Source organism: Quercus robur, chromosome 1, assembly GCF_932294415.1.
Source record: "Quercus robur chromosome 1, dhQueRobu3.1, whole genome shotgun sequence".
NCBI classification, from domain to species: Eukaryota; Viridiplantae; Streptophyta; class Magnoliopsida; order Fagales; family Fagaceae; genus Quercus; species Quercus robur.
The window spans coordinates 2,195,139-2,222,415 of NC_065534.1; the positions used below are offsets into that span (position 1 = coordinate 2,195,139).

At 37.7% G+C, this 27,277-nt stretch overlaps 1 protein-coding gene and 1 pseudogene across 1 annotated transcript; one reads left to right on the forward strand and one right to left on the reverse strand.

Moving 5' to 3' along the window:
• Window positions 1-1,342: 1,342 nt before the first annotated feature.
• On the forward strand, window positions 1,343-27,233 carry LOC126692502 (probable inactive protein kinase At3g63330; annotated as a pseudogene).
• Window positions 25,763-26,245, reverse strand: LOC126715411 (E3 ubiquitin-protein ligase BIG BROTHER-like). Its single transcript, XM_050416006.1, has one exon. It carries the CDS (start codon window positions 26,205-26,207, stop codon window positions 25,803-25,805), a length of 405 nt encoding a protein of 134 aa, XP_050271963.1. The 5' UTR covers window positions 26,208-26,245; the 3' UTR covers window positions 25,763-25,802.
• Window positions 27,234-27,277: the final 44 nt, after the last annotated feature.

Below are 27,277 nucleotides of genomic sequence, written 5' to 3' on the forward strand. Positions count from 1 at the left end.
CCTTTAATATGTAAATATTAATTAAAAAAATTATTTAATACTAATTAAATTAAGGTTAATTTGATACATTAAATACATAAATAATACCAACTAGATTAATGTTAGTTTCATATAGAGAATTGAAAATCATAGTTGAATTATAAATATTAATAAAAAGAAATAAAAATATATTGCGATTGAAAAATATACTTTATTTTGGATATAAGACTATGCATAGTTAAATAAAGTTGTAATCTAATTTTTAATTTTATATTTTGATTTTAAGAGAGAGAGAGAGAGAGAGAGATATATATATATATATATATATATATATATTATTTGGTGTATGGTTTTGTAGGATATTAGTTTACAAAAATCAAAGTCTCAAACTATTGGGGGAGATTAATCTATAATTGATGATTTAACACATTTGCAACATCTTTTTGAAATATTTTAGAGTTTCAATTGAGTTAAGGTTGTCTCATACTTTGAGAGTCTTAATAGAAATGAAAAAGAAAAATGCGCTAATTAAAAGTACTATAAAATGTTCAAAATATAATGTGATATTGTTTCTCATTGATGAACTTCATCAATTTAACTAATGAATGTTTATATCACATTTTTTTGTGATTAATAACATGACAATTTGTAAACTAATAATAAAATTTGTACGTCACTAATAAAAAAAAGTACAACTTTTAAAAAATATATATAATTTTATAAAAATTTGGGCCTTTAACTATAAAAAATGGGGCCTTTTTTCTCAAGAAAAATTTTATTTTTTAGTGGGGCCTTAGGCCTAGGCCTAACTTGCCTAGGCCTTGAGCCGGCCCTGTGTGTCACTTAGGGGAATTCAATAGATACCCGGAGTATGCTCTCTCTCTCTCTCTCTCACATGTCTCATATGAGGTGAGCTCCCATGATAGATGAGATGTATCTTTATGTGAGAAAAAAAATATATACTTTCGAATATCTAATAATAACCCGTTATTTAGAAATTTCGTAACTTGTGACAAAATTTTATAGAATTCGAAGTTTAGTTTTGCATTTTGTCAATCCGGTCCAAATAAACCAATTCGATCACAGTTTTTGGTTTTTGTTTTAGCCTCTCCTCATCGAACTCTATATTTTTTTTTATTGTTCAAGCAAAACAAGAGGTAGTGGGCTTGGGGCCATCTCCAACCATAGCCTGGACAACATGAGGTGACAGGGACGAGATAGGAATTCCCAAATTGACCCAATCCAAGACAAAAGGATAGTCCATTGGGCTAATAGGTGGGAAGACATGTTGCCCATTTATATCAGATTGTGATTTTGCATGACTCAATTGGAAGTACTATTTTGGAAAAAGATAATTGTAAATGCTTTTATGTTTGGAAGAGAACATGGTCATATGCTTTGAAGATCAGGAGACAGGGAGATGCCTAAAAGGAAGTCCAACTGGAGATAAGAATTTCATCACCAAAATGTACTGTAGAATATATCTAACTGTTATTGTCTTTCACCTGAAATTTTCTTCTTTGTTAAAGTTTTTTGCTAAATGACATTAGCTTCTACTCGTCAACTATTAGGAGAGAGTCAAAACATACTACTATACAATTTGATGGGCTAGTGTTTTTTTTTTTATAAGTTTTTTTAAAAAAATTTGATTGACTGTATCATATTTGTAGGAATTATATATATATATATATATATACTCTACTATTTAAAGGGCTTCCTCTGTTTGGATTTTTTTTTTCGTTCCAAAATACCCTCTTTTTTTTTTTTTTTTTTTTTTTTTTTGGTTCCAAAATACCCCTTGCATCAAACTTATCACGTTTTAAAATAACAGGGTCAATTTAGTACATTAATGTTACTCAACTTCCTAATACACGTTCTCATTACTTCACACTTCACACCCTTCATTCAGTTTTTCAAATTTTCTTTTCCGCCCCTTTTTTCATTCCTTCCCATGCACGCTCATTTCTCTCAATTGCAAAACTGCACACTTCAAGTTCAAACTTCTCCCCACAAAAGTTAACTGATGGTTGCAGTGTGGAACCTATTATGAGATTCAAGTTTGCGAAGTCCAAACCTTAGAATCATGGATTACCCCATCTAAATGGTAAGATATTTTTACTGGGATTTTACGAATACTGATTTAGTGTGCCATTTGTTTGTTTGTTTTTATTTTTTATTGAGTTTATAATATAGGGTTTTGCTTTGATGGAATTTTTTCTTGGATTTTCACATTGACCTTCGTTGAGCATGTAAATCTTGATTTTTTTTTTTCAAGTTTTACTTATTTGTTCTTACAAATGATGATGACCTTGCCAAACCTCTTCTTTTCTTTTCATGTGCGCAAATGTTAATTATTATGTGGGTGTTCCTCCGTTTGCTTCAATTTGATTTGAAGTGGCAAAAATTATAGTTGCAATTTCTTCTTTAAATTATAGTTGGAATACTCATGATTTATTTTTCTTTAAAAAAAAAAAATCAGATCTATTTGATGATAGAAAATGATGGAAAGCTAAGTAGGTTCTAGAAACACACACTGGAGACAACAAATAATCTTCCCCTCTAGAGAATTGCTTTGCAAATGGACAAAGCAGCAACCGTCTATGTCAATATTGGTCATAGAACCTCACCATGTCTCCCTTGCTTCGGCTGTAAGTGAAAAATATAATTCAATTACTACATAAAAAAAAGACTGAAGAACTACAATTTGTAAGAAAGATAATGGGTATAAAGGAAGGAGAAACTAACAATAACCCCATTTAGAACTTAGATAAACACCCCATTGTTGAAATGGAATTAATGATGATAAAATTAATCTATAGATATCGCAAATGTTTTACAAAAAACATTTTGATGTACACACACATATAAAAGAGACATTATTCATATTGAAAATGCTTGAACTAGAAAAAGAGAACACATTAGATAGCGAAGGAGTTCTTTTGTAAGTGACAATAACAGAAAGCATTCTATTGTTCTAGCTGAGGGAGCTACTTATTTTCTTGACTAAAGTCTTATATACAAGCAGTAATGTTGTCTCCACTGACCACCATACTTCTCATTTTGGTGCCATTGGCCCTAGCTTTTGATTATTTCCTAGATTTCAGCCTAGAGAACTGAAAACAGAGTGACACTATATAATTAGTATCCAACTCTTTCAACTACTCCCATCAGGAAGTGGATTATATAATTTACATGCTTTTTAATATTGTTATTAAAGAAAGCGAAAAGAATTAGAAAACTCATTCATATTGGAACCATGGACAGTATTTCAAAAACTTTATACTACGGTTTCAAGATAGAAGAATCCTTTCTAATCTTTTATTTTATTTTTATTTTAATTTTTTTATTATAATTTCTTGAGAAATTTCAAGCCTAAAAAAAAGGCAATCTTAGTACATCTTTTTTCTTCTAATCTAATTTTGATATTTGGATTGCCAATTATGCTGCCCTTATATGTTATTTGAAGTGACTTACGTGATTATACATTTATTTTTTATTATCTTTTATATTTTTAAGGCAATTTTGATTTTATTGGTGCCCTTTAGACTTCAATGTGAAGCTTAAAAAAATTAATGGATTTGAGACTTTTTATGTCATTATGTTGTGTCAAATTTCTTTACTCTAATTGTGACTTGAAATGTGTGAAGAACATTAGTACGATAGAATAATTTACAAAAAAAAAAAAATCCAACAGCAGATAAGACCAATTATACAAAAAAATCAACAATTTAAACATCCTTCCCCCCTTCCCTGACTATTTTTTGTGTGAATATTTATCTTTCAAGTGGTTTACTTTTTAAAATGGAATTAACCCCTTGAGATTTGAACAGGTCATTTCTAAAAAATTCAATGATTGAAGTGTGTGTAAGGGCCTATCTCACTTATACATGATTATTTAACAAAAAAAAAAAAAAAAAAGTATGTGGGTATTACTTAACTTTATTCAAAGTTGAGTTTAATCTTTGTGCGATTAGGGTCAAGTGCTTATTGTATGTGTACCAATGTTGTATGTTGATATGAAAAATATAGTATTTTCATTGTTGTTCAACATTGTCTAATAGTTCCTTCTTCTTCTTTTTTCCCATAATAGATTTAAACAATAATTCACTAAAGAGGGGCACAACTAAGTAAACAAAAACTAAGAAATTTTATTAATCGTTCATTTATTATTGGGGAGTACCTCTCCATTGCTGTCTTCAGAAGGAGAAGCAATTTTTTATTTTTTTTATTTTTTTTTATAGATCATATTATATTTGAAAAGATGTCTAATAGAATGTCGTCTTTATGTAGTGCATATGGAACGAGAGAAATGATAGGAAATAGGGACAACAACAATATTAAAACATATGAAAATTTTTCCTATTTTCTGGAAAATCATGGTCCTAATGGAAGCCTTAAAGTCTAAGAAACGAAAATGGATTGGTGTTTCATTTCAATGTAAGAATTTGAAGAGGTTGCAATATGTTCATGGGCCATCAAAGTTTGAAAGTGCATAGGAAAACTACTGCCATATTGTTATCTTTGAGGGTTCTCCCTATCAAGGTCATGAGACGAAATAGTATTTTAGTTATGACAATTAGCTAAGAGGTAGCCAATCCAACTCAGGAGCAAACTAGACCAAGATGGCAAGACAAGGTCGTGCTAAAACACTTTGAGAAAATATGGAAGAATAACCTATCAAGCTTTTTCATGCCCCTTCCAATCTAATGGGGGAATAGAGGGAATTGGCAAAACAATCTTCTTTATTCTTTACTCTATATGGTTTTTTTTTTTTTTTTTTTTTTTTTGGACTTAGGTTCCATGTAAAGTATTTATTCCCTAGACATATTTTTAATGGAATTGAAGTCCAACCGCTTAAATTGAAATTATTTTTCTTAAGGTCACTTTTCAATTGGATGAGAGCAATAAGGAGTTTTTCTTCTTCCTTTTTGGATTGTTTAATTTTGTCTAATTTGAAATAATTATATTACTAAATTGAAATTGATTTAATAATTAGACTAGCCTCAGAGCACGCATTGAGTGCGTGCTCAGATCCTCTTCCAATTATCGTTATTTTTTTCCTAAAGGTTAATGCTTTACATTCATCATAATTCGGAATTTCTACATTTTCCATTTACAAAAATACCCAAAGGTGTAATGAGATTTATGCATTTGTGGGAGAAATAAATTTTTCGCATAATTCTCATCACATCCTAGGTATTTTTGTGATTGGAAAATGTAGAAATTTCAAATTATAATTGTGGGTACCTAAGGCATGCCTAGGCATGCTTTGCAACGTCCTCGGCATGCTTTGCAACCTAGGCGTCCCACATCGAAGGAAAACCCCCCCACTTTCTGCCTTATAAGCTATGAAGTAAAGGGAGTAGTGTACCACCAAGCCTCTTGTAAATTTTATATTATTAAGCGGATTATAAATATTTAAAATAGTAATAAGTATTTAACCTACGTAATTATAGAATCTTCAACAAATATTTATAGATTAATACACATTACTCTTAAATATAGTCACCCTAAGATTTGAATGTGATCTAATAATATTTTAGAACTTAACAATTAGATAAGTTATCTCTTTTTAAGAAAAAAAAAAAGGTTAAGTTTGAAATGAGTTTGGATTCATTAATAAATATATGTGAAACAAATTTGAGATTAAATTGCTAAAATTTAACATAATTTGGAACAAGATTGAGATTTATATTTTTTTTAATAAATTTAAATTTAAAATAGAGTAAATTACAATTTACCCACTTGTGCTTTGATTGAAATTTTAGTTACCCACATGTAGTTTGAAATTTGACTTTTTACCCACCTTAGATTATCCCTGTTTTTTTTTTTTTTTTTTTTTTTTTTTTTTTTTTTTTGGTATGATACTTTACTTTCAAGAAATAAAGTACTGGGTAAAGTTTTTTTTTCACTTTTTTTTTTCATTTGTAAATTTTATTTTGTTAAGTGGATTATAAATATTTAAGATAGTAATTAGTTGTCGTTGCATGATTTTCCTGGCCCAAACCCTATTGATCAGGCCTTGGCCCAAGGCGCAACACACAATAAATACTTGTAGAGGATGGGTCAAAGAACTTAGCCTCAGTGAGCTTAGTCGGTCTGATGCATGGAGAATATTGTTGCAGGAATAAAAACAAAAGAATGGGTATTCAGCAGAAGATTCTATTTCCTGAGTGCCCAATCCATTCTCCGTCCCCCTCTTTGAGGGACTCCATTACATTATATAGCTCTCTCATTCTTATCTGAACCTTACACTTGTTGATCATCTAAGCCCCCACTTGAGCACCTGTCCTATCAGACACCTTTATCACTCCCTTGTGAGTTGCAATGGCCAAGGTAGTACTGTTCATGGGTCTTTTCCTCATTAATGCGGCCAAGAAGGTGGTTGTGACACATTTAATGTGGTGGTAGCAGTTTTCCATGAGATATTTTGAGTTTTATTTTTTTTTTTATATGCTTGGAGGACGAGCTGCAGTGGTTGGGGCGAGCTCTTGGTCTGGACTTCGTAGTGTCCGAGGAGGTGTTACCCCTCGGACAGGTTTCTTTTACCGCAGTTGGGTTGGAATAATGTTTTGGCTATGACTTCTCCTCGGACATGATGCTTCTCGGACGGGCCCGTATTTAACTAGCCCATTATTTTGGGCCTGGCCCCACAATAGCCCCTCAAAACTCCGGTTTTTATCTCCTTCCGAGGAGGGAAGCGGGGTTTTGATGTCAGTGAGAGGATGGAAGTAAGGAGGGCTTGGGGTGCGCGTGCGGGTAGTTACTTTGGACGCGCTACAATTTTCGAGGCGCGGCCATTTACTTCCGGAGGCTTCTTGTCCCCTTCATCCAACGGTGAGGCGTGGATCGAACGACCATCATTATTTCTCGACTTTTTAGGCAAGATCGATCTTTTCTCTCTCCTCCCGGCTATATAAGACGTCCGACAGGCTCCCTTTTTCTTTTTTTATCCGCATATCAGAATAGAGACCTCTAGAGAACTCCAGCGCCTAGAAATCCTTGAGCACCTCCTTCCTTCAGATCTTCATAGTCGTTTCTGCGAAGCACCCTCCATAGAAGAGCTTTCCGATCACCTCATCGGTCATTTGAGAAGATATCTGTAAGTTCCGTTCGCTTTGTCGCTTCGATTTCTTCCTCGGACTTTGTTTTTCTCCTCGGTCTTTATTTTCATTCTTCCAGTACAGCTCAGATGGGTAGATTCAAAAAATTAGTAAATACTCCGGCCACTATGGAGGCCTTTAGGGCAAAATACCACATTCCCCCGGGGGTGGGGCTGCAGTACTGTCCTCTTGAAGGAGTATTGACATGTAGAGGCGAGGGAGAAGTTGTTATCCCTATGATTGCTTTCATAGAGGGAGGGATGACACTTCCCATGCGTAGAATTACAAGGGAATACCTGTTCAACCATAGGTTGTCGCCGCATCAGTGTGCCCCAAATATGTTCAAGATACTAGGCTGTGTAGATGTCTTAGACGAGCGGATGAATCTAGGCCTTACTTGGCACGATGTGGTTTATCTGTACGAGTGTCACCGCCTCAAGAGCGGAGGGTATTATCTTAAATCCCGATCTGAGGTTGTTAGATTGATCTCTTGTCTTCCAGTATCCAATAAGACCGTGAAGAATGATTTCCTTATTGCTTCGGGGGAGTGGTTCGATGATATTCATTGTCCGACTCGGGCAGGAATCCCAGGTGCGGCGTCTTTAGGGCCAATCCTTTTGGGGAAAGGGTTTAGTATTGGGGGGCTTATTTTTCTTGCTTTCTTTACAATTGGAGAATTTCATGAATTAATCCCACTTCTCTTGGACGTTTGCAGATAAAGTTCACGTCGCTCCTCGACTAAACTTTGTGAATGTGCCGGCGCTGAACTACCTTCTGAGGTCGAAAATTTACGTTACTGAGGACGGAAAATTACGTGCGGCTCATCTGGTTCTGGGCTATCAACCTCTAAGCCGCTCTTTCCAAGCTATCAGTCACGCCATAAGGGCTGGCAGTCCGAGGTTGGCTAGGATTGACGTGTCTAAGACCGGGTTCCTAGCTCGATGTGATCTTCCACCAGTCGTACTACCCGGCGTTCGAGATCCCTATCTAGCAGAGCAACTACCTCCGCCAGTCGAGCTTGGCGTTGCTGTTCCGATTGAGGGGCAAACCGAATCATCTCGTCTTTCCCTTGAGGAAGAGATAGACGAGTTTTATTTTGAGGAGGAAGTTCAGCAAGACCCCGTGGTTGAGCTTTCTGATCCTGAAGGAGAGCAAGACCGCAATTCCGTGGCTGGCGGTCCAATCATAATAACCTGCTCGGACGATTCCTCGGACAGAGAAGTAGGTGATATGGGAAAGTCTCTGCGAGAATTGATGTCCAGCCGAGGAAAGGGTCAGTCCTCAAAGGCGCCTGCCAAGGCACAAACCCAGGACCCTCCTCCATTCGCCCCTCAGGTCCCTACTGATCCTAGCCTCAAGGTTAACTCCGACCTCAAAAAGAAGAGGCAGGCTGACATTCCTGAGGAGGGTGAACTGGTTTCCCGACCTGCTAAGCAGCAAAAGGCTACAAAGGGACAGAGGAGTAAAATGGCAAACTCCTCGGAGAGCAGGGACGAGGAGAACCGTGCTGAGATGCGCGCTACTCCGCGTACATGGAGCCCTAAGTTGGAGTTAGATGGGGTTGCCATCCCCTACAATTCGTCGATCCGAGAGTACAACCGGGGCCGAGTAGGGTACGTGGCTGATGCCTTGGAGCAACCCCTACTCCTTCCTCGGGATATGGAGGCCTATAGGCGGTTCTCTCAACCCGAGATTTTCCTATCCCTCAAAAGGGATCTTGTGATGGTAAGTAGTCATTTTACTGTTTTATTAATTTATTTAACCTTGTTAAATTCTAAACCGATCTTGTTTCGTTCGCAGATTACTCAGCAGGTATTTGTGGCTGAGGAATTTTGTCGTGATAATCGCAGTCGGGCTGAGGCTGAGGCCCAGTCTCGGACGGAGATGGAGAAAGCCTTGGGGTCCCTCAAGCACGATCACCTTGAACTCACGGAGAAGTTCAAGGAGTCGGAGAAACGGCGCAAAAGTGCAGAGGCTGGTTTGAAAAGTGCTGAGACCCAAGCGGAGGACCAGCGCAAAGAGCTATACTCGACCCAGATTAACCTTGCCACCGAGAAGCAGGCAGTGCTGGATCTCAAGACTGCTCTGCAAAAAGTCGAGGATGAGCTGCGGCGGGTCAGAGAGGAGGCTCAGCTGATCCAAGAGGCCACAGAGGCTGAAAAGAATGCTGCTCGCCAGCTCGGGGTCCAAGAAACGGAGGCCAGACTATCCGAGGAGATCCCCGAGGTGTGCAGGGACTACTGCAGCATCTCATGGGCTCAGGCCCTTGATGCTGCAGGAGTTCCTGCGGATTCGGCGCTAAGACTGCCTAAGAACGTTTTCTACCCTCAGGAGATCCGAGAGAATCCTGACGGCGTCCAAGCAGCTTCTGAGCAGGATTTGGCGGTGCCTAATGCCGTCCCCGTGCCTGACAAGTCGAAGGATCCTGCTACGGACCCCACCATCGAGGTTCCTCCTCCCCAGCCAGAGCAGAAAGAAGATCCTCCTGCCAAGGCTTAGCTTTTAGGTTTTTTAATTTTTATATTTCCTTCCTCTCTTTATTATTATTATTTTTATTTTGAATGAGAGTCGTCCTGTTTTTGTGCTCTTTTGTAAGGATCTCTCTTTTTGTATTGATCTCGGAATATTAATATAGAACGTTTCCTTCGTTTTCATGGATTCATGTTGGTACCATCCCTTTATTTAACGCTAGTAATGATACAAACGGTCAAGGTGAAGAGGATGTCATGCAGCGAATTTGAATGAGGGTTGCCATGGTGCTAGACTGCGCGCATGCCTTAAAATGATTTGCCTTAGGCAATAGTTTTCCAAATTGTCATAAGTAATAATTTCCCCTAAGTCTGTGGTCCGAGGATCCATACAGGACTTAGGTTCTGTTTAAAACTATGAATAGTCACCATAAGTGATAATTTCCCCTAAGTCTGTGGTCCGAGGATCCATGCAGGACTTAGGTTCTGTTTAAAACTTGTATAAGTTGTCATGAGTAATAATTTCCCCTAAGTCTGTGGTCTGAGGAGCCATGCAGGACTTAGGTTCTGTTTAAAACTATGTATAAATTGTCATGAGTAATAATTTCCCCTAAGTCTGTGGTCCGAGGAGCCATGCAGGACTTAGGTTCTGTTTAAAACTATGAATAGTTGCCATAAGTAATAATTTCCCCTAAATTTGTGGTCCGAGGATCCATGCAGGACTTAGGTTCTGTTTAAAACTTGTATAAGTTGTCATGAGTAATAATTTCCCCTAAGTCTGTGGTCCGAGGAGTCATGCAGGACTTAGGTTCTGTTTAAAACTATGAATAGTTGCCATAAGTAATAATTTCCCCTAAGTCTGTGGTCCGAGGAGCCATGCAGGACTTAGGTTCTGTTTAAAACTATGAATAGTTGCCATAAGTAATAATTTCCCCTAAGTCTGTGGTCCGAGGAACCATGCAGGACTTAGGTTCTGTTTAAAACTATGAATAGTTGCCATAAGTAATAATTTCCCCTAAGTCTGTGGTCCGAGGAGCCATGCAGGACTTAGGTTCTGTTTAAAACTTGTATAAGTTGTCATGAGTAATAATTTCCCCTAAGTCTGTGGTCCGAGGAGCCATGCAGGACTTAGGTTCTGTTTAAAATTATGAAAAGTTGCCATAAATAATAATTTCCCCTAAGTATGTGGTCCGAGGATCCATGCAGGACTTAGGTTCTGTTTAAAACTTGTATAAGTTGTCATGAGTAATAATTTCCCCTAAGTTTGTGGTCCGAGGAGCCATGCAGGACTTAGGTTCTGTTTAAAACTATGAATAGTTGCCATAAGTAATAATTTCCCCCAAGTCTGTGGTCCGAGGAGCCATGTAGGACTTAGGTTCTGTTTAAAACTATAAATAGTTGTAGATAGATCAATAGGCAGAGGATAATCACGGATCAAAACATGGGCTAAGCCATTTTCATTAATAACAATATCTTCTGAGGTTATTTACATTCCATGGTCGAGGTACGGTTTTTTCATCCAAATCTTCTAGGTAGTAAGCGCCTATCCCGGCCATGGATGTAACACGGTATGGTCCTTCCCAATTGGGCCCCAACTTGCCCCAAGAGGGGTTTTTTGCGCTGCCGAGAATCTTCCTTATCACGAGATCACTTGGAACTAGAGGCCGCAGCTTAACATTGGCATCATACCCTTGTCTCAGCTTCTGGTGATAATAAGCCATATGAATCGTTGCTTTTTCCCTTCTTTCCTCGGCTAGGTCTAGATTTCTTCCCAATAACTCGTCGTTACCGTTTGGGGTAAACGAGTTAGACCTCAGTGTGGGAAAGTTGTTCTCGATTGGGAGCATGGCCTCAGCCCCATAAGTCATCGAAAAGGGGGTCTCACCGATTGAACGTCGCGGCGTTGTCCAATAAGTCCATAAGACGAGCGGGAGCTCTTCTACCCATCTCCCATTTGCCTCATCCAGTCTTTTCTTCAACCCGTTCACTATGACCTTGTTCACGGCCTCGACTTGCCCATTTCCTTGGGGGTAGGCGGGGGTGGAATATCGGTTAATGATCCCAAACTCGCGACAATACTCCCTAAAGCTCTTACTGTCGAATTGAAGACCGTTGTCGGAAATGAGTGTACGTGGAGTTTCGAAGCGGGTGATAATGTTCTTCCAGATGAATTTCTGAGCATCCACGTCCCTAATGTTGGCCAAAGGTTCAGCTTCCACCCATTTAGTGAAGTAATCGATTCCGACTATCATGTATCGCTTGTTCCCCGTAGCTTTGGGGAAAGGTCCGACAATATCAAGACCCCATTGTGCGAACGGCCATGGGCTAGAGAGTGGGTTGAGAACCCCTCCGGGTTGGTGGATATTCGGGGCAAATCTTTGGCACTGATCACACTTTTTAGCGTATTCTTGGGCCTCCCTTTGCATGTTCGGCCACCAGTATCCTTGGGTGAGTGCCCTGTGCGCCAGCGACCTTCCTCCGGTGTGACTTCCACAAATTCCCTCGTGTAACTCTTCAAGTAGAGACTCGGATTCTTCTGGATGTACGCAGAGTAGGTACGGTCCAGAGTAGGAGCGCCGATATAGTTTGTGGTCCTCTGATAGCCAGAACCGAGGAGCATTTCTACGTATCTTCTCGGCCTCTAGTTTTTCTTCCGGTAAGATGTCGTTTTGGAGGAAGTTCTTTATGGGGTCCATCCAGCTGGGACTCTGTTTGATCTGATGGACTTGGGCCGGGTTTCTGCTGATGGGACTTGCCTGGACTAGATCTTCAACAAGGATCATTCGTGGCAGATTATGCGCCGAGGACGTGGCAAGAGTGGCCAGCGAGTCTGCATGAGTGTTTACACTTCTGGAAATGTGCGTCAGATTGAATGACTCAAAACTCGTCTGCAGGCGTTTGACTTGTCCTAGATACTCTTGCATCCTAGCATCTCTGGCTTCCAGTTCACCCATCACTTGTTCGACGACCAACCTGGAGTCCGAGAATGCTTCTATTACTCTTCCGCCTAATCTTTGAACCATTGTCATCCCTTGAAGTAAGGCCTCGTATTCGGCTTCATTGTTCGTAGCCGAAAATCCGAGCCTCAGTGATTTTTCAATGGCGGCACCGTCCGGTGATATTAAAACTATCCCAACTCCAGATCCACTCTGGTTGGCCGCGCCATCCACGTAGACCTTCCAATGCAAGGTCCCCCCTGCTGAAATTACACCAACCGATTTTCCATCCATGCCTTTCTTCTCGGTTATTGTTTCTATAGAGGGTTCAGCAAACTCCGCTACCAGGTCTGCGAGGACCTGACCTTTGATGGAGGATCTGGGCATATATTTAATATCAAAGGCCCCCAGAAGCGCACTCCACATGGCGATCCTTCCTGTGTAGTCAGCGCTTCGAAGCACTGCTCGAAGGGGAAGCTGAGTTAGAACGATGACCGTATGCGCCTGAAAGTAATGAGGGAGCTTCCGGGTGGCATGTATTACCGCCAGAATTGCCTTTTCTAAAGGTAGGTATCGCACCTCGGCCTCATGTAGTGATTTGCTCACATAGTAAACCGGTCGCTGCACCCCATTATCGTCCCGTATCAATACCAGGCTTACAGCATGGGGAGCTACAATGATGTACGCGAACAACACCTCGTCTGCCTCAAGGCTGGACATGATGGGTGGTCGTGACATGTATTCCTTAAGCTGTTGGAAAGCCCGAACACAATCCTCCGAACATTCAAACCCTTTCCACTTATTTATCAGGAGGTAAAAAGGTCGACATCGGTCCGCTGACCGCGATATGAACCGGTTTAACGCTACGATCATACCAGTGAGCTTCTGCACTTCCTTCGGGTTCCGAGGAGCTTATAGGCTGTTTATTGCTTTGATTTGATCGGGGCTCACTTCTATTCCCCTGTGGGTTACCATGTACCCTAAAAATCTCCCCGACTCGACCCCGAATGAACATTTGGAAGCATTCAACTGCAACCGGTGTTCCCTTAAAATAGCGAAGATTTTTTCGAGGTCTTTCACGTGCTCGGACACCCTTTTACTCTTTACAACCATATCGTCTATGTAAACCTCAATGATCTTGCCCAGCTGTGGCTCGAACATCCGGGTCATCATCCTTTGGTAGGTTGAGCCTGCGTTCTTCAGCCCAAACGGCATCACCTTATAGTGATAATTTCCGTTGGGCGTCATGAAAGCCGTCTTCTCTTGGTCTTCTAGCGTAAGGGGGATCTGATGATAGCCCTGGAAGGCGTCCAGGAAGCTCATCCGAGGGTGACCCACGGTTGCATCCACCAACCTGTCGATTCGGGGTAGGGGGAATGGGTCCTTTGGGCACGCCTTGTTCAGGTCCGTGAAGTCCACGCAGACCCTCCACTTCCCTGTCTTCTTCCTTACCACCACCGTGTTTACCAACCATTCGGGGTAAAAGACCTCTTTGATAGCCCCTGCTTTTTTCAGTTTTGCCACCTCGTCTCTTACGGCACTAGCGTGTTCCTTTGAAGGGCGTCGGGGTGGCTGCTTCTTCAGAGTGGAAGAGGGGTTGACGTTCAGGTGGTGACAAATAAGGCTAGGATCAACTCCCGGGGCGTCGTAGGCGTCCCATGCAAACACGTTGACATTTCCTCTGAGAAATCTAACCAGTTCCTCTTTTTCCTGAGAAGGCAACTCAGAGCTGACCTGAAAAAACTTCTCCGGGTCGTTGTTGACAGCGATCTTATCTAAACTTTCACACCTTATCTCCTCGGCTAGCCCATCCCCTTGCCTGGCCGAGGAGGCTGGTTGCTATAAGCTCTGTGGGGAAGAGGACTCGGCAGCGGGCCAATGTAAGATGGCGGCAACCATACACTTCCTGGCTACGGCCTGATCTCCTCGGATCTCTTCTACTTGTCCTCTGGATGGGTATTTTACTTTTTGGTGGAGCGTGGAGGATACGGCTTCTATGGCGTGGATCCATGGCCTTGCAACTATTGCGGTGTAGGGTGAGTAGGCGTCGATCACGATAAAATTTACCTCCACCACCTCCTACCCAGTCTGCACGGGTAGTCAGATCTGCCCTTTTGGTGTAACAATCCTCCCTTCGAAGTTGAGAAGGAGGGAATCATAAGCTGCCAAATCTTCCGGCTTCAGGTTCAGCCCCTTGTATAGATCAGGGTACATTATCTCTACCGCACTTCCCGAGTCTACTTACACCCTTCTCACATCGAAGCCTCCAATTCTTAACGTAACCACAAAGGCATCATCGTGAGGTTGAATAGTTCCTCTCTTATCCTCGTCCGAGAATCCCAGTATCAAAGAGCTTCGCTTTTTTGACCTCTTGGGTTCCCTATGCCTATCCTCGGATGGGAGCCGATCAACAGCCAGTACCCTGGGGATGGGTGGCCCAATTCTTCCTGGTGCAGCGAGGATGACATGTATCGTTCCGGTGGGGGGTCTTAAGGACACATCCTTTCGAGACTCTTGTATTGCTTGACCGGGATGGCCGCTCGAGGGGTGCAGAAGGTGACGTAACTTCCCTTCTCGGACCAACTGATCTAGGTGATTCCATAGATTCCTGCAATCCTCAGTGTTATGCCCATGGTCCTGATGGTAGTGACAGTACAGGTCCTGGTTACGTTTGGAAGGGTCTCCGGCCATCTTTCCTGGCCATCTAAAATAGGGCTCGTTCCTTACTTTCTCCAGCACCTGTTGCACCGGCTCCCTGAACACGGCATTCACTGTTTGTGGGTGGCTCTGTCCAGCCTGTCGCGAAAAATCCCTCCTCGGCTGGCTAGGGTTATACCGTTCCGACCTAAAGTCATTTGCTTTGGGGGGGGACGATCTTCTCCTTTCCCCTTCCTTGCAGCTGATCTTCCTCCACCCTTTTGTACTTGTCGATCCTATCCATCAACTGATGAACGTCGGCAACTGGTTTACCAGTGAGGGATTTCCTTAAGCCATGATTGGTGGGAAGGCCACTTTTGAACGTGCTGATAGCAACATCATCATGGTTGTCATCTAAGTCGTTATACACCTCCCAATATCTATCCGAGTATGCTTTCAGGGTCTCTCCTTCGTGCATGGATAGGGACAATAGTGAACTAAAGGGTCGAGGGACTCTAGTGTTTGTGATAAAACGGGAGCAGAAAGCTTGAGTAAGCTGCTTGTAGGAGCTTATGGAATTTATCTTCAGGCTGTTGAACCACCTCATCGCCATTGATCCCAAGCTGGATGGGAAGATTTTGCACATTAGGGCTTCATTTTGCGAGTAGATTGCCATTTCTGGTTAAACTGGCTCACATGCTCTACCGGGTCTGTTCGGCCGTTATAGATGGCGAACGCCGGTTGGTTGAAGCGTCGAGGCAGCTTAGCCCCTTCAATTCTATACGTGAAGGGTGACCTTGAAACCTGGTCCAGCGCCTTCTTCATAACATCGTTCCCCGAACCCTTGCTGGATGGGTTCTCATACTTCCGTACAGGGCGTGGTTCCCTTTCGTAGGAAAAGGTTTCACTTGGGGGGGTCCTTGACCTCCGTCGGTAACTCGCATCCTCTACATTAGAAGACTCGTCTGAGTCAGAGGGAGATCGTTTTCGCCGCACACGTCGTAACTCCCTTTTCAGGTCATCTATCTCTCGCTGCATGGCCTGATGACTATTTCGCCTTCGGGACACGTGACTACCTGTCTGAGTGTGGCTCTGGCTCGTCCGGATAGTATGCACACTTCCCTCACGATTCCCCCTGTCGCCTGGGTTGGTGGGGTTATTTTGCCTCTAGGACTCGGCGGGTTGTGTCTGTTGGGAGTTAGCCTGGTGAGGATTCTCCTGGTGTGGGTCTAGTTCTGCCATACTTGACCGTTGTGCTAGCTGATGCCCTAGTTCTTCCCACAGACGGCGCCAATTGTCGTTGCACGATTTTCCTGGCCCAAACCCTATTGATCAGGCCTTGGCCCAAGGCGCAACACACAATAAATACTTGTAGAGGATGGGTCAAAGAACTTAGCCTCAGTGAGCTTAGTCGGTCTGATGCATGGAGAATATTGTTGCAGGAATAAAAACACAAGAATGGATATTCAGCAGAAGATTCTATTTCCTGAGTGCCCAATCCATTCTCCGTCCCCCTCTTTGAGGGACTCCATTACATTATATAGCTCTCTCATTCTTATCTGAACCTTACACTTGTTGATCATCTAAGCCCCCACTTGAGCACCTGTCCTATTAGACACCTTTATCACTCCCTTGTGAGTTGCAGTGGCCAAGGTAGTACTGTTCAGGGGTCTTTTTCTCATTAATGCGGCCAAGAGGGTGGTTGTAACACATTTAATGTGGTGGTAGCAGCTTTCCATGAGATATTTTGGGTTTTATTCTTTTTTATATGCTTGGAGGACGAGCTGCAGTGGTTGGGGCGAGCTCTTGGTCTGGACTTCGTAGTGTCCGAGGAGGTGTTACCCCTCGGACAGGTTTCTTTTACCGCAGTTGGGCTGGAATAATGTTTTGGCTATGACTTCTCCTCGGACACGATGCTTCTCGGACGGGCCCGTATTTAACTAGCCCATTATTTTGGGCCTGGCCCCACATTAGTATTTTACCTACATAATTATAGAATCTTCAACAAATATTTATAGATTAATACATATTACTCTTAAATATAGAACTGTAAGATTTGAATGTGATAAAATAGTATTTCAGAACTTAACAATTCGATAAATTATCTCTTTTTAAGAAAAATAAAATTAATAAGAAGTTGAGTTTGAAATGAGTTTGGATTCATTAATAGATATATGTGAAACATATTTGAGATTAAATTGCTAAAATTTAACATAATTTGGAATGAGATTGAGATTTATTTATTTTTTAATAAATTCAAATTTAAAATAGAGTAAATTACAATTTACCCACCTGTGTTTTGATTGAAATTTAAGTTGCCTACATGTGATTTGAAATTTGACTCTTTACCCACATTAGGTTATCCTTTTTTTTTTTTTTTTTTTTTTTTTTTTTTTTTTTTTGTACGATACTTTACTTTCAAGAAATCAAGTACTGGGTAAAAAAAAAAAAAAAAATTCACTTTTTTTTTTCTTTTGTAAATTTTATTTTATTTAATGGATTATAAATATTTAAGATAGTAATTAGTATTTAGCCTCCATAATTATAGAATCCTTAACAAATATTTATAGATTAATAAATATTACTCTTAAATATAGTCACTGTAAGATTTGAATATGGGCTAATAGTATTTTAGAAGTTAACAATTCGATAAGATATCTCTTTTTAAGAAAAATAAAATAAATAAAAATTTGGGTTTGAAATGAGTTTGGATTCATTAATAAATATATGTGAAACAAATTTGAGATTAAATTGCTAAAATTTAACATAATTTGGAACAAGATTGAGATTTATATTTTTTTAATAAATTCAAAATTAAAATAGAGTAAATTACAATTTACCCACTTGTGGTTTGATTGAAATTTAAGTTGCCTACATGTGGTTTGAAATTTGACTATTTACCCACCTTAGGTTATCTTTTTTTTGTATGGTACTTTACTTTCAAAAAATCAAGTACTAGGTTACAAAAAAAAATTCAAAATTTTTTTCTTTTGTAAATTTTATTTTATTAAGTGAATTATAAATATTTAAGATAGTAATTAGTAATTAGCCTACATAATTATAGAATCTTCAACAAATATTTATAGATTAATACATATTACTCTTAAAAATAGCCACTTTAAGATTTGAATGTGATCTAATAGTATTTTGGAGCTTAACAACTCGATAAGTTATCTCTTTTTAAGAATAATAAAGTAAACTAGCCTCTGAAGCTCTTCAATTTTTTTGGTAAATGTTAATAATTTGCATCCATATAATGAGATTACCACATTTTTCAATCACAAAAATACCTAGGGGTGTGATGAAAAATTTATTTCATCCAAAACGTATAACACTCATCACACCCTTTGGTATTTTTGTGATTGGAAAATGTAGTAATCTCAAATTATAATGGATGCAAATTATTAACTGTTTCCAAAAAAATAGAAGAGCATGTCAACAAGTGCGTGAGCTCTTATATATATATATATATAGAGAGATGCTACGTCTACAACATTTTTACAACAAATCATGGATGGTTAGTTGTTATTGGTTCAAATTTAAAACTAACACTAAGATTACTTTTTTGCCCCAACAAAAACAACCAGTAACAACTTGCCACTTAGGATTTGTTGTAAAAATGTTGTAGAAATGTTGTAGACATAGCATTTCTCATATATATATATATATATATATTAAGAAGATTTAGAAAGTTAGTTATGCCTTTAGAAAATGTCAAAAATACCCCTAAGCTAATTAGATAATCCTTATTCTTAAAAAAAAAAAAAAGGTAAAGTTTGTAATTAACAAAAAGTTAAAAAAAAAAACTACTACAGAAACTTTTTTTCCTAAGAATTAGCACAATCTTTATTTAAATATATCTCACGCACTTTTGATATTTTTTTTTTTTCTAAAAACTCACATACACTAAACCTAGCAGTTTTATTCTATTTCAAATTCTAAATTTTAGTTTCTTAAAAATCCCTTTATTTGTAATCTCATTAAATAATAGATAAATAAAAATTAAAAAATTACATTAAATTCAAAATAAAAAAAGAACCTCATTTGCACGTGTATTGAGGCTAGTATATATATATATATATATATATATATATATATATATATATATATGTGGACTTGTGTGCATTCCCTTGCTTTTCGGCCTTAATTCGTCTATCTTGTGTTCCTTTTTTTTTTTTTTTTTTTTTTTTTTTTGGGCTGTTCAAAATACTTGTCTTGTCTTAAAATGTAAGTGGTCATTCATTAATTTACTGACTTCCCAACAGATCGATGAATTTAAATTATTTAATACATATTTGAATTCTTGAAAGTTTACAAGGGCAATTTTGAAAATTAAATATTTCTTCCCCCCTCACCTCCCCTCTCTTCACCACACAACCTATCCTCTTCATTTAGTGCATTTAAGAAGCTTATCACATATACTAGAGCTTCTGCACAATCTCTCACAACCAAATTGACTTGGCAATAGTTTGTTGGTTGGCTTTCTTTCCCATTTCAAAAACCCCATTGCTTTGCAATCTTTGGTTAGTGTCTGATTGTGCAAAGGTTTCTAACATAAATAAATAAATAAAAAGGACTACTTTGAGTTTGCATTATTCCTTCATGTTTTGCAATGTCTTAGTTACCATGATTTTGGTCCCAAGTGATTTTTACATGAAATTAGTTAACAACTTCAGATGCTAGTGGTTTACTTGTCATTTAATTTCATGGTCCTCCCTTGTCTCATAAAAGTAGTCTGGGTTGATCCAGCAACATATTAAGACAATAATATTTGGGTAAAGTTTGTCATTGCCATATGTATAGTTTCCAAAATTGGCTGCCTGTCCACCAAAAACCGTGATTTATTGAGACAGCATTATTTGTCAAAAGAGTATTCAAATGCTTCATGTTCGAAGAAGCTTCTGTGTGCTTATTTGATGTATAATAATGTAACTGAATCTTTATGCTTGTTGTGCTTAAGCATGTTGCACTACGGATTTAATGCCTTTTTCTTCAATGGATTAGGCGCATTATTGACTTTGGTAGTGCAATAGATGAGTTTACACTGAAGCACTTATATGGTTCCACTGGACCGTCTAGGTATCTCTTCTTTCTTTGGAAGCTTTTCACTTCTGCAATATCTGTGTTTTAATATCTCAGTTAATGGTATGTTGCATATTCATTTTTGGGGTTGCTTCAGGGCTGAACAAACTTATGAGTACACACTCCACCTGAAGCCTTGCTTAATGCAAGTTGGTATCATGGGCAAAAAGGCACAACTGTGAAGTATGTCAATCTTCGTTATAAATCAATATGAAAGTTAGCATGCATGGTTCATATATAAAGGATATATTAATTTTTTACAATGCTGCGTATGCATCTTCATATGTTGGATTTATTTTATTTGCATTGCAGGACTAATAATCACCTTTACTTGACAGGTATGATATGTGGAGTACTGTTTGCGTTGTGATGTTAGAGTTGATCTTAGGATCACCAAATGTATTTCAAATAAGTTCCTTAACACGTGCTCTTTTAGACCAGCATGTTCAGGATTGGAACTAAGACTTAAAAGAGCTGGCATATAAGTGAGTTTTGCTTTTGAGGAGACTTTTAAGATTGTCAAATTATTTTGTACTTTTGAGTGGCTCTCAGTGATAGTATTGCATCTGTTACAAATAACCATCGACACGCTTGAAAATAAATCTTGATGGACTAGTTTCTGATCCGAAGATGATTCTCTGATCTAAAGTGCAAAGCTGTCTAGCAATGTAGCACTAATCAATGTGATAACTCTGTTCCTGTGCCATAGTGTATGCTAAAAATAAGGATGTTAAAACAACATAGTATTGTTTAGGCATGATAATATTAATACATTTCATGATAATTGCTTGGTATGACACCCAGTGAGCTCTAGCTCGCACTTTTTTCCTGCACAACATTGGGTTGGAGGGTAAGGTCATCGTAGGTTCAAGATCTACTTGATGCATGTGAAACTTAACAATTTAAAAGAAGTGTTAGGCATATACTTTAATCATCTGACATATCTTCCCACATTTATGGAAATTTTTTTGATCCTGTGTAGCAAGTATTCTTAGCCATATAATCTCTTCTATAGGATGATATTTGGATCCTGTGTAACAGGTTTTTATGGCCAAATTTTCTGCAATTAACCATTTGCCTCTCCTCCACATTAACATCTGTTCAAAAGTTTTGGCTATTTGTGCATTCAAAGTGCCTTCATATTAACTATCTCCACCCCCAGGCCCCCACAGCTTCACCCTTTACAATAAACTGATCTGTAATTACATTGTTCCATATAAGCTCTCAGTCTCTGTAGTTAAGCAGATGAGAGACAAAGGATTAGATATGTAACTTGATTTTTATTGGCCCAAATCTCTATTTTTATATAATGTCATGTTTGAAGTCTATGGCTTCAGAACAAAAGGGTTGCATACCTGATGTTCCTACCCCAGCTAATGGACTAAGAATCAGTTTACAGATATCTTTCTTCCCCTTACCAAACAATCCCCTTTCTGATATTTTAGATTCAAATTGTTAAAAGCTTCTCATTATGATGTGGAGAAATGGATTTTTTTTTTTTCCTGTTCCGGAATTTTAATACAAATGTTGAATATTATCAGATTATATAAGATGAGATTTAAGCCATCAAATTTGTTTGCATTATAGAAAGACTACATTGGATCTGTCCTTCTTTTGGATAAATTCTGAGATTGATGATTGAAACTTTTTCTTATGATGACAGGCTTAGATCATTTATGGAATTGTATCTTAATCTCTGGGAGTTCTTCAAAACATCATCACTCAATGGACCAAGTAAGTGTACCATCTTTTATTGCTAAGTGACGGCTGGATTGTTTAAGTGTTACAATGTACTGTGTTTTAGTGCTGAATATTCTCCTGTGTTTGTCAGTGTTAAGTATACTTTTTCATTCTTTTTCCATCATCTTTTACCCTGATTTTACATTTTAGTTTGGTGATAGATTCTTTTTTATTTATTGGATAAGTAGTTTGGTGATAGATTCATAGACATTAGACATTGCAGAAATGGATTTTATTTTAAGAGCAGCATTAAAAGTAACTTAACAATTCGATAATTTATCTTTTTTTAAGAAAAATAAAATAAATATAAAGTTGAGTTTGAAATGAGCTTGGATTCATTAATAAATATATTTGAAACAAATTTGAGATTAAAATGCTAAAATTTAACATAATTTGGAACGAGATTGAGATTTATATTTTTTTTAATAAATTCAAATTTAAAATAGAGTAAATTACAGTTTACTCACCTATTATTTGATTGAAATTTAAGTTACCTACATGTGATTTGAAATTTGACTCTTTACCCATTTTAGGTTATGTCTTTTTTTTTTTTTTGGTACATTACTTTCAAGAAATCAAGTACTGGGCAAAACTTTTTTTTTTCACTTTTTTTCTTTTGTAAATTTTATTTTATTAAGTGGATTGAAAATATTTAAGATAGTAATTAGTATTTAGCCTAGATAATTATAGAATCTTCAAAAAATATTTATAGATTAATACATATTAATCTTAAATATAGTCACTGTAAGATTCAAATATGACCTAAAAGTATTTTTGAGCATAACTGTGGGGGGTAAAATCTGTCAGCTGATGTTGGGCCGTAGTTCATGTACCAAGCCCAGCCACGATAAGAAGAAAAGGCATGGGCGTAGGATATCCCATCCTAACCATGATGGGCCGGGCCTGCTTAGGGGCGTCCGAGGAGGAGTACCTCTTCGGACTCGCCAAGTAAGAGTCAAATTTGCACTCCATACCTAGCGAAAGGTCACCCAATACGAAGGAATAGTGCGTGACGTTCAGGAAGGGGGGCAACCACAACTGCTGCATTAAATGCCAAGGAACTACTTTTCCAGCCGCATTAATGTGGAAGGGACAGGAACGCAGAATCATCTTGGCCAGTGCAACTCACAGAAAAGAGGAAGGATGACCTATGGGACAGGCACTCAAGTGGAGGGTCAGATGGTTGACAAGTGTAGGGTTATGATCTTAGGAAGGATGCTATATAAGAGAAGAAGATCCCCATGGAAAGAGGATCGCAAGCAGAAAGAAGAAAAAGATAGAAAAGGAGAAAGGAGGTAGAAGTAGAAGAAACAGCCCCAGGAACCGTTCCTCCAAAAGTTTGAAGGAATGTCTTTACGTCCAACTGGTTGCATGGCTTGGTCACAATCACGTTTCCCCTGTCAAAGACCTAGTTCTGTAACCTACTCTCTACAAATTCATTGTTAAGGGACTTTTGGGCCAGAACCACCCGCCTGTTGGGCCTGAGCCCCAAAACCGCCCCCCTACAATAACAATTTGATAAGTTATCTCTTTTTAAGAAAAATAAAATAAACAAAAAGTTGAGTTTGAAATGAATTTGGATTCATTAATAAATATATTTAAAACAAATTTGAGATTAATTTGCTAAAATTTAATATAATTTGGAATGAGATTGAGAATTATATACATTTTTTAATAAATTCAAATTTAAAATAGGGTAAATTATAATTTACTCACATGTGATTTGGTCGAAATTTAATTTGTCTACCTGTGGTTGAAATTTTACACTTTACCGATTTGAGGTTATATTTATCTTTTTTCTTTTCTTTTTCTTTTTGTATGGTACTTTACTTTCAAGAAATAAAGTACTGGGTTTTTTTTTTTTTTTTTTGTAAATTTTATATTATTAAGTGGATTATAAATATTTAAAATAGTAATTAGTATTTAACCTACGTAATTATAGAATCTTCAACAAATATTTATAAATTAATACACATTACTCTTAAATATAGTCACCGTAAGATTTGAATGTGATCTAATAATATTTTAGAACTTAACAATTAGATAAATTATCTCTTTTTAAGAAAAAAAGAAGAACCAAACAATCCCCTTTCTGATATTTTAGATTCAAATTGTTAAAAGCTTCTCATTATGATGTGGAGAAATGGATTTTTTTTTTTTTTCTGTTCCTGAATTTTAATACAAATGTTGAATATTATCAGATTATATAAGATGAGATTTAAGCCATCAAATTTGTTTGCATTAAAGAAAGACTATATTGGATCTGTCCTTCTTTTAGATAAATTCTGAGATTGATGATTGAAACTTTTTCTTATGATGACAGGCTTAGATCATTTATGGAATTGTGTATCTTAATCTCTGGGAGTTCTTCAAAACATCATCACTCAATGGACCAAGTAAGTGTACCATCTTTTATTGCTAAGTGACGGCTGGATTGTTTTAGTGTTACAATGTACTGTGTTTTGGTGCTGAATATTCTCCTGTGTTTGTCAGTGTTAAGTATACTTTTTCATTCTTTTTCCATCATCTTTTACCCTGACTTTACATTTTAGTTTGGTGATAGATTCTTTTTTATTTATTGGATAAGTAGTTTGGTAATAGATTCATAGACATTAGACATTGCAGAAATGCTTAATTCCTAATATGCTATGTCATGGCATCTATGCTCATGGAATCTATGGCTCCTGGCACAACTATGTGTTATATTAATTGAGCAAAAGCAGTGATATATTAATTTTTGATGTTACATTTTCTTTTTAGGAGTAAGGGAAATTTAGAGGAAATTTGAAGTTTTTTACCTGATGTTACATGTGTGCTATATATTGGCTGATGTAATTTGGCGCTTCTTTAAGTTGTGTGAAAATTTAGGCTGCTTGTTCTGTATTGCTTTCTCTTGGATTGTGTTCAGTGATTAAGTTTCTGTTTGCCAACAGAGTTTTCTTTTAGGAAATCCGTAATCCCTCTCTTCTTTTCTGATTCTTTTATCTTTTGGGAGGGTGTGAGATCTGATTTTATTTATGTATAAGAGTGACATACAATAAGAATTTACAGGCCTGAAAAAGTGCATGAGACATGTTTTAGGACATGAGGTATTTATTTTACAAACAGATAAAACGTGCTGTCCCTTTAGGAAAGGAGTTGGTATGGACCTTGAGGAATGTGGTACTTTTTTTATTAAGGACGGTCTTCTTTTTTCCAAGCATACAATCTGAGTATATAATCTGGTCTGTACACCTATTAATGAAATTTCATCTGTTGGGATTCAGGTTTTAAATGCATGCGAATTTTAGGAGGATCTATTGAGTGTCGATGATGCTTTACCTTTAAGGCATCCTTCTTTCCAACCTCCTCCCAGAGGATGATTTTTTGGGAGTTCAGGGGTTCTTCTGGTGCTTAATTTTCCCAACAAGGTACCATACTTGACTTATGCTTATTAGACATAAAAGGGACGTACTAGATTACTACCACTAACAACACTTATGGTCTTAAATTTATTGTTCATGCAACTAGAAATTTTGACATTTGCTTTCACAATTTTGAGGGTAATACCTGCACGGCTGCACAAGTTACTTTTTTTCAAAATAAATTCGATAGTTCTTGGCAGCCTTTTAGAAGTATTTAGTGCTAGTCATACATGCAAAGTGAAACCACTGAAGGAGATATTTCTACGAGCTATGAATAGATTAAAAAAAAGAGTTTGTAATAGTTAAATCAACTTCAAAACATAATTTCGTAAACACACAGATTCAATTCAATGTGCTTTGAAAGAATCACACACTTAATCAGAACAAACTAGAAATTAACACTAAGACAAATTTGAGGTAAAATTAAGATCAACAAACAAAGAATCTATCAAACTAAGCCATCTTATGACGACATAATGGACAGAAATCACTCATCCGTAGCCATTGAAGAATGCAGTTTCGATGAAAGATATGTGAGCATGGCAGCTTAGCATGCCACCCCACACGAAACTGTTCCAAACACACCGCACACTCACCACCCAAAAGCAACGATGACCCTTCTTCAATATTCACCACTTTCAAGCCTACAATTAATCTTTCATCATCAGAATCATCATCAACAGCATCCTCGGGAGATTCATTGTAGTAAATACCACCTTCATCATCATCACCATAGTCAATAAAAAGAACAGCACCATCATAATCATCACAAGCATCCTCTTCTTCTTCTTCTTCTTCTTCTTCTTCTTCTTTTTTCTCCACAACGATCATGACTGAAAAGAAAGACCTAATCTTCATTGAAATATGAAGTGAGGACAGAAATTCTAATACTAATAAGCTTTTTTATTTGAGGCTTTTGATCTCTCAATAAAAGAAAACGGCTGCTATTTATATTATAGAGAACCTAATCTGACTTTGTAAAGGAAAACCCGTATATAGTATGATTGGGACCTGTGATGTGTCGGTTATTTCAAGATAAAATTAACAACTAATCCTTGTGCAATATTCCGTACCCAAAATTTACAACTAATCTATGTCCAATATTACGTACCCAAAACCTAATTATCTTGGATTTTTTTTTTTTTTTTTTAATGAAAACGTAATGACATAAGAGTTACATAAACGGATAAACACAAGGGTCCTCTATAAATACCACCACAAAAGAGACATATTATCATGTCAAGGTTTACAAGTTTTTCACTCCTTTATTATTCATTGAGCTTTTAAATTCCACAACTTTTTTCAGTTGAGTTATACTTTCAATATCTTTCTATTTATTTTATGGTTTTCACTAACGTATTGAGTTTTTAATTTTCTTGCACATATGTAATTATGGTTCACTGTTTTTATTGTATGTTCGCTAATATTTTATTTTTGTTGTAATATCAGTTGTGATCGCTATGGAGAGCGTGAATGTGAAGGCACCATCTGCTACATTTGAAGCAAGAAAAAGAAAGACTCGAGAAGCTGTAAATCAAGCACAAAATAATGAAAGAGATCAGTATTTGAAGGACTTAGTGAATGAAAATCTTATTTGGAGAAGGAAATCGAGAGAGTTCGTAAACTGTGCTCTGTAGCTGATGAAAAGCAAAGGGAATTCGACTTGGAGAAGGCATATACGAGTACTGCTGAAAAGGCCAAACTTGACCAATATCACAACCTTTTTTTACACTTTTCTATGGGGCGTGGCATATGATATTTTGACCAACTACTTCTGAGTATTGTCCATCATGGTTGATGTAGATCATCATGCAATTTATATATATAAGTTTTTATAGATCCTCCTTGATAACTTGAGATGATATTTAGTTTAATTTTCAGTTTTTGTTCTCTCTCTCTCTTGGCCAGAATTCATATTACGAGCTTTA

Bases quoted from the DNA above. Each gene is read 5' to 3' on its own strand.
- LOC126715411 (XM_050416006.1), bottom strand. From the start codon at position 26,207: ATGAAGATTAGGTCTTTCTTTTCAGTCATGATCGTTGTGGAGAAAAAA.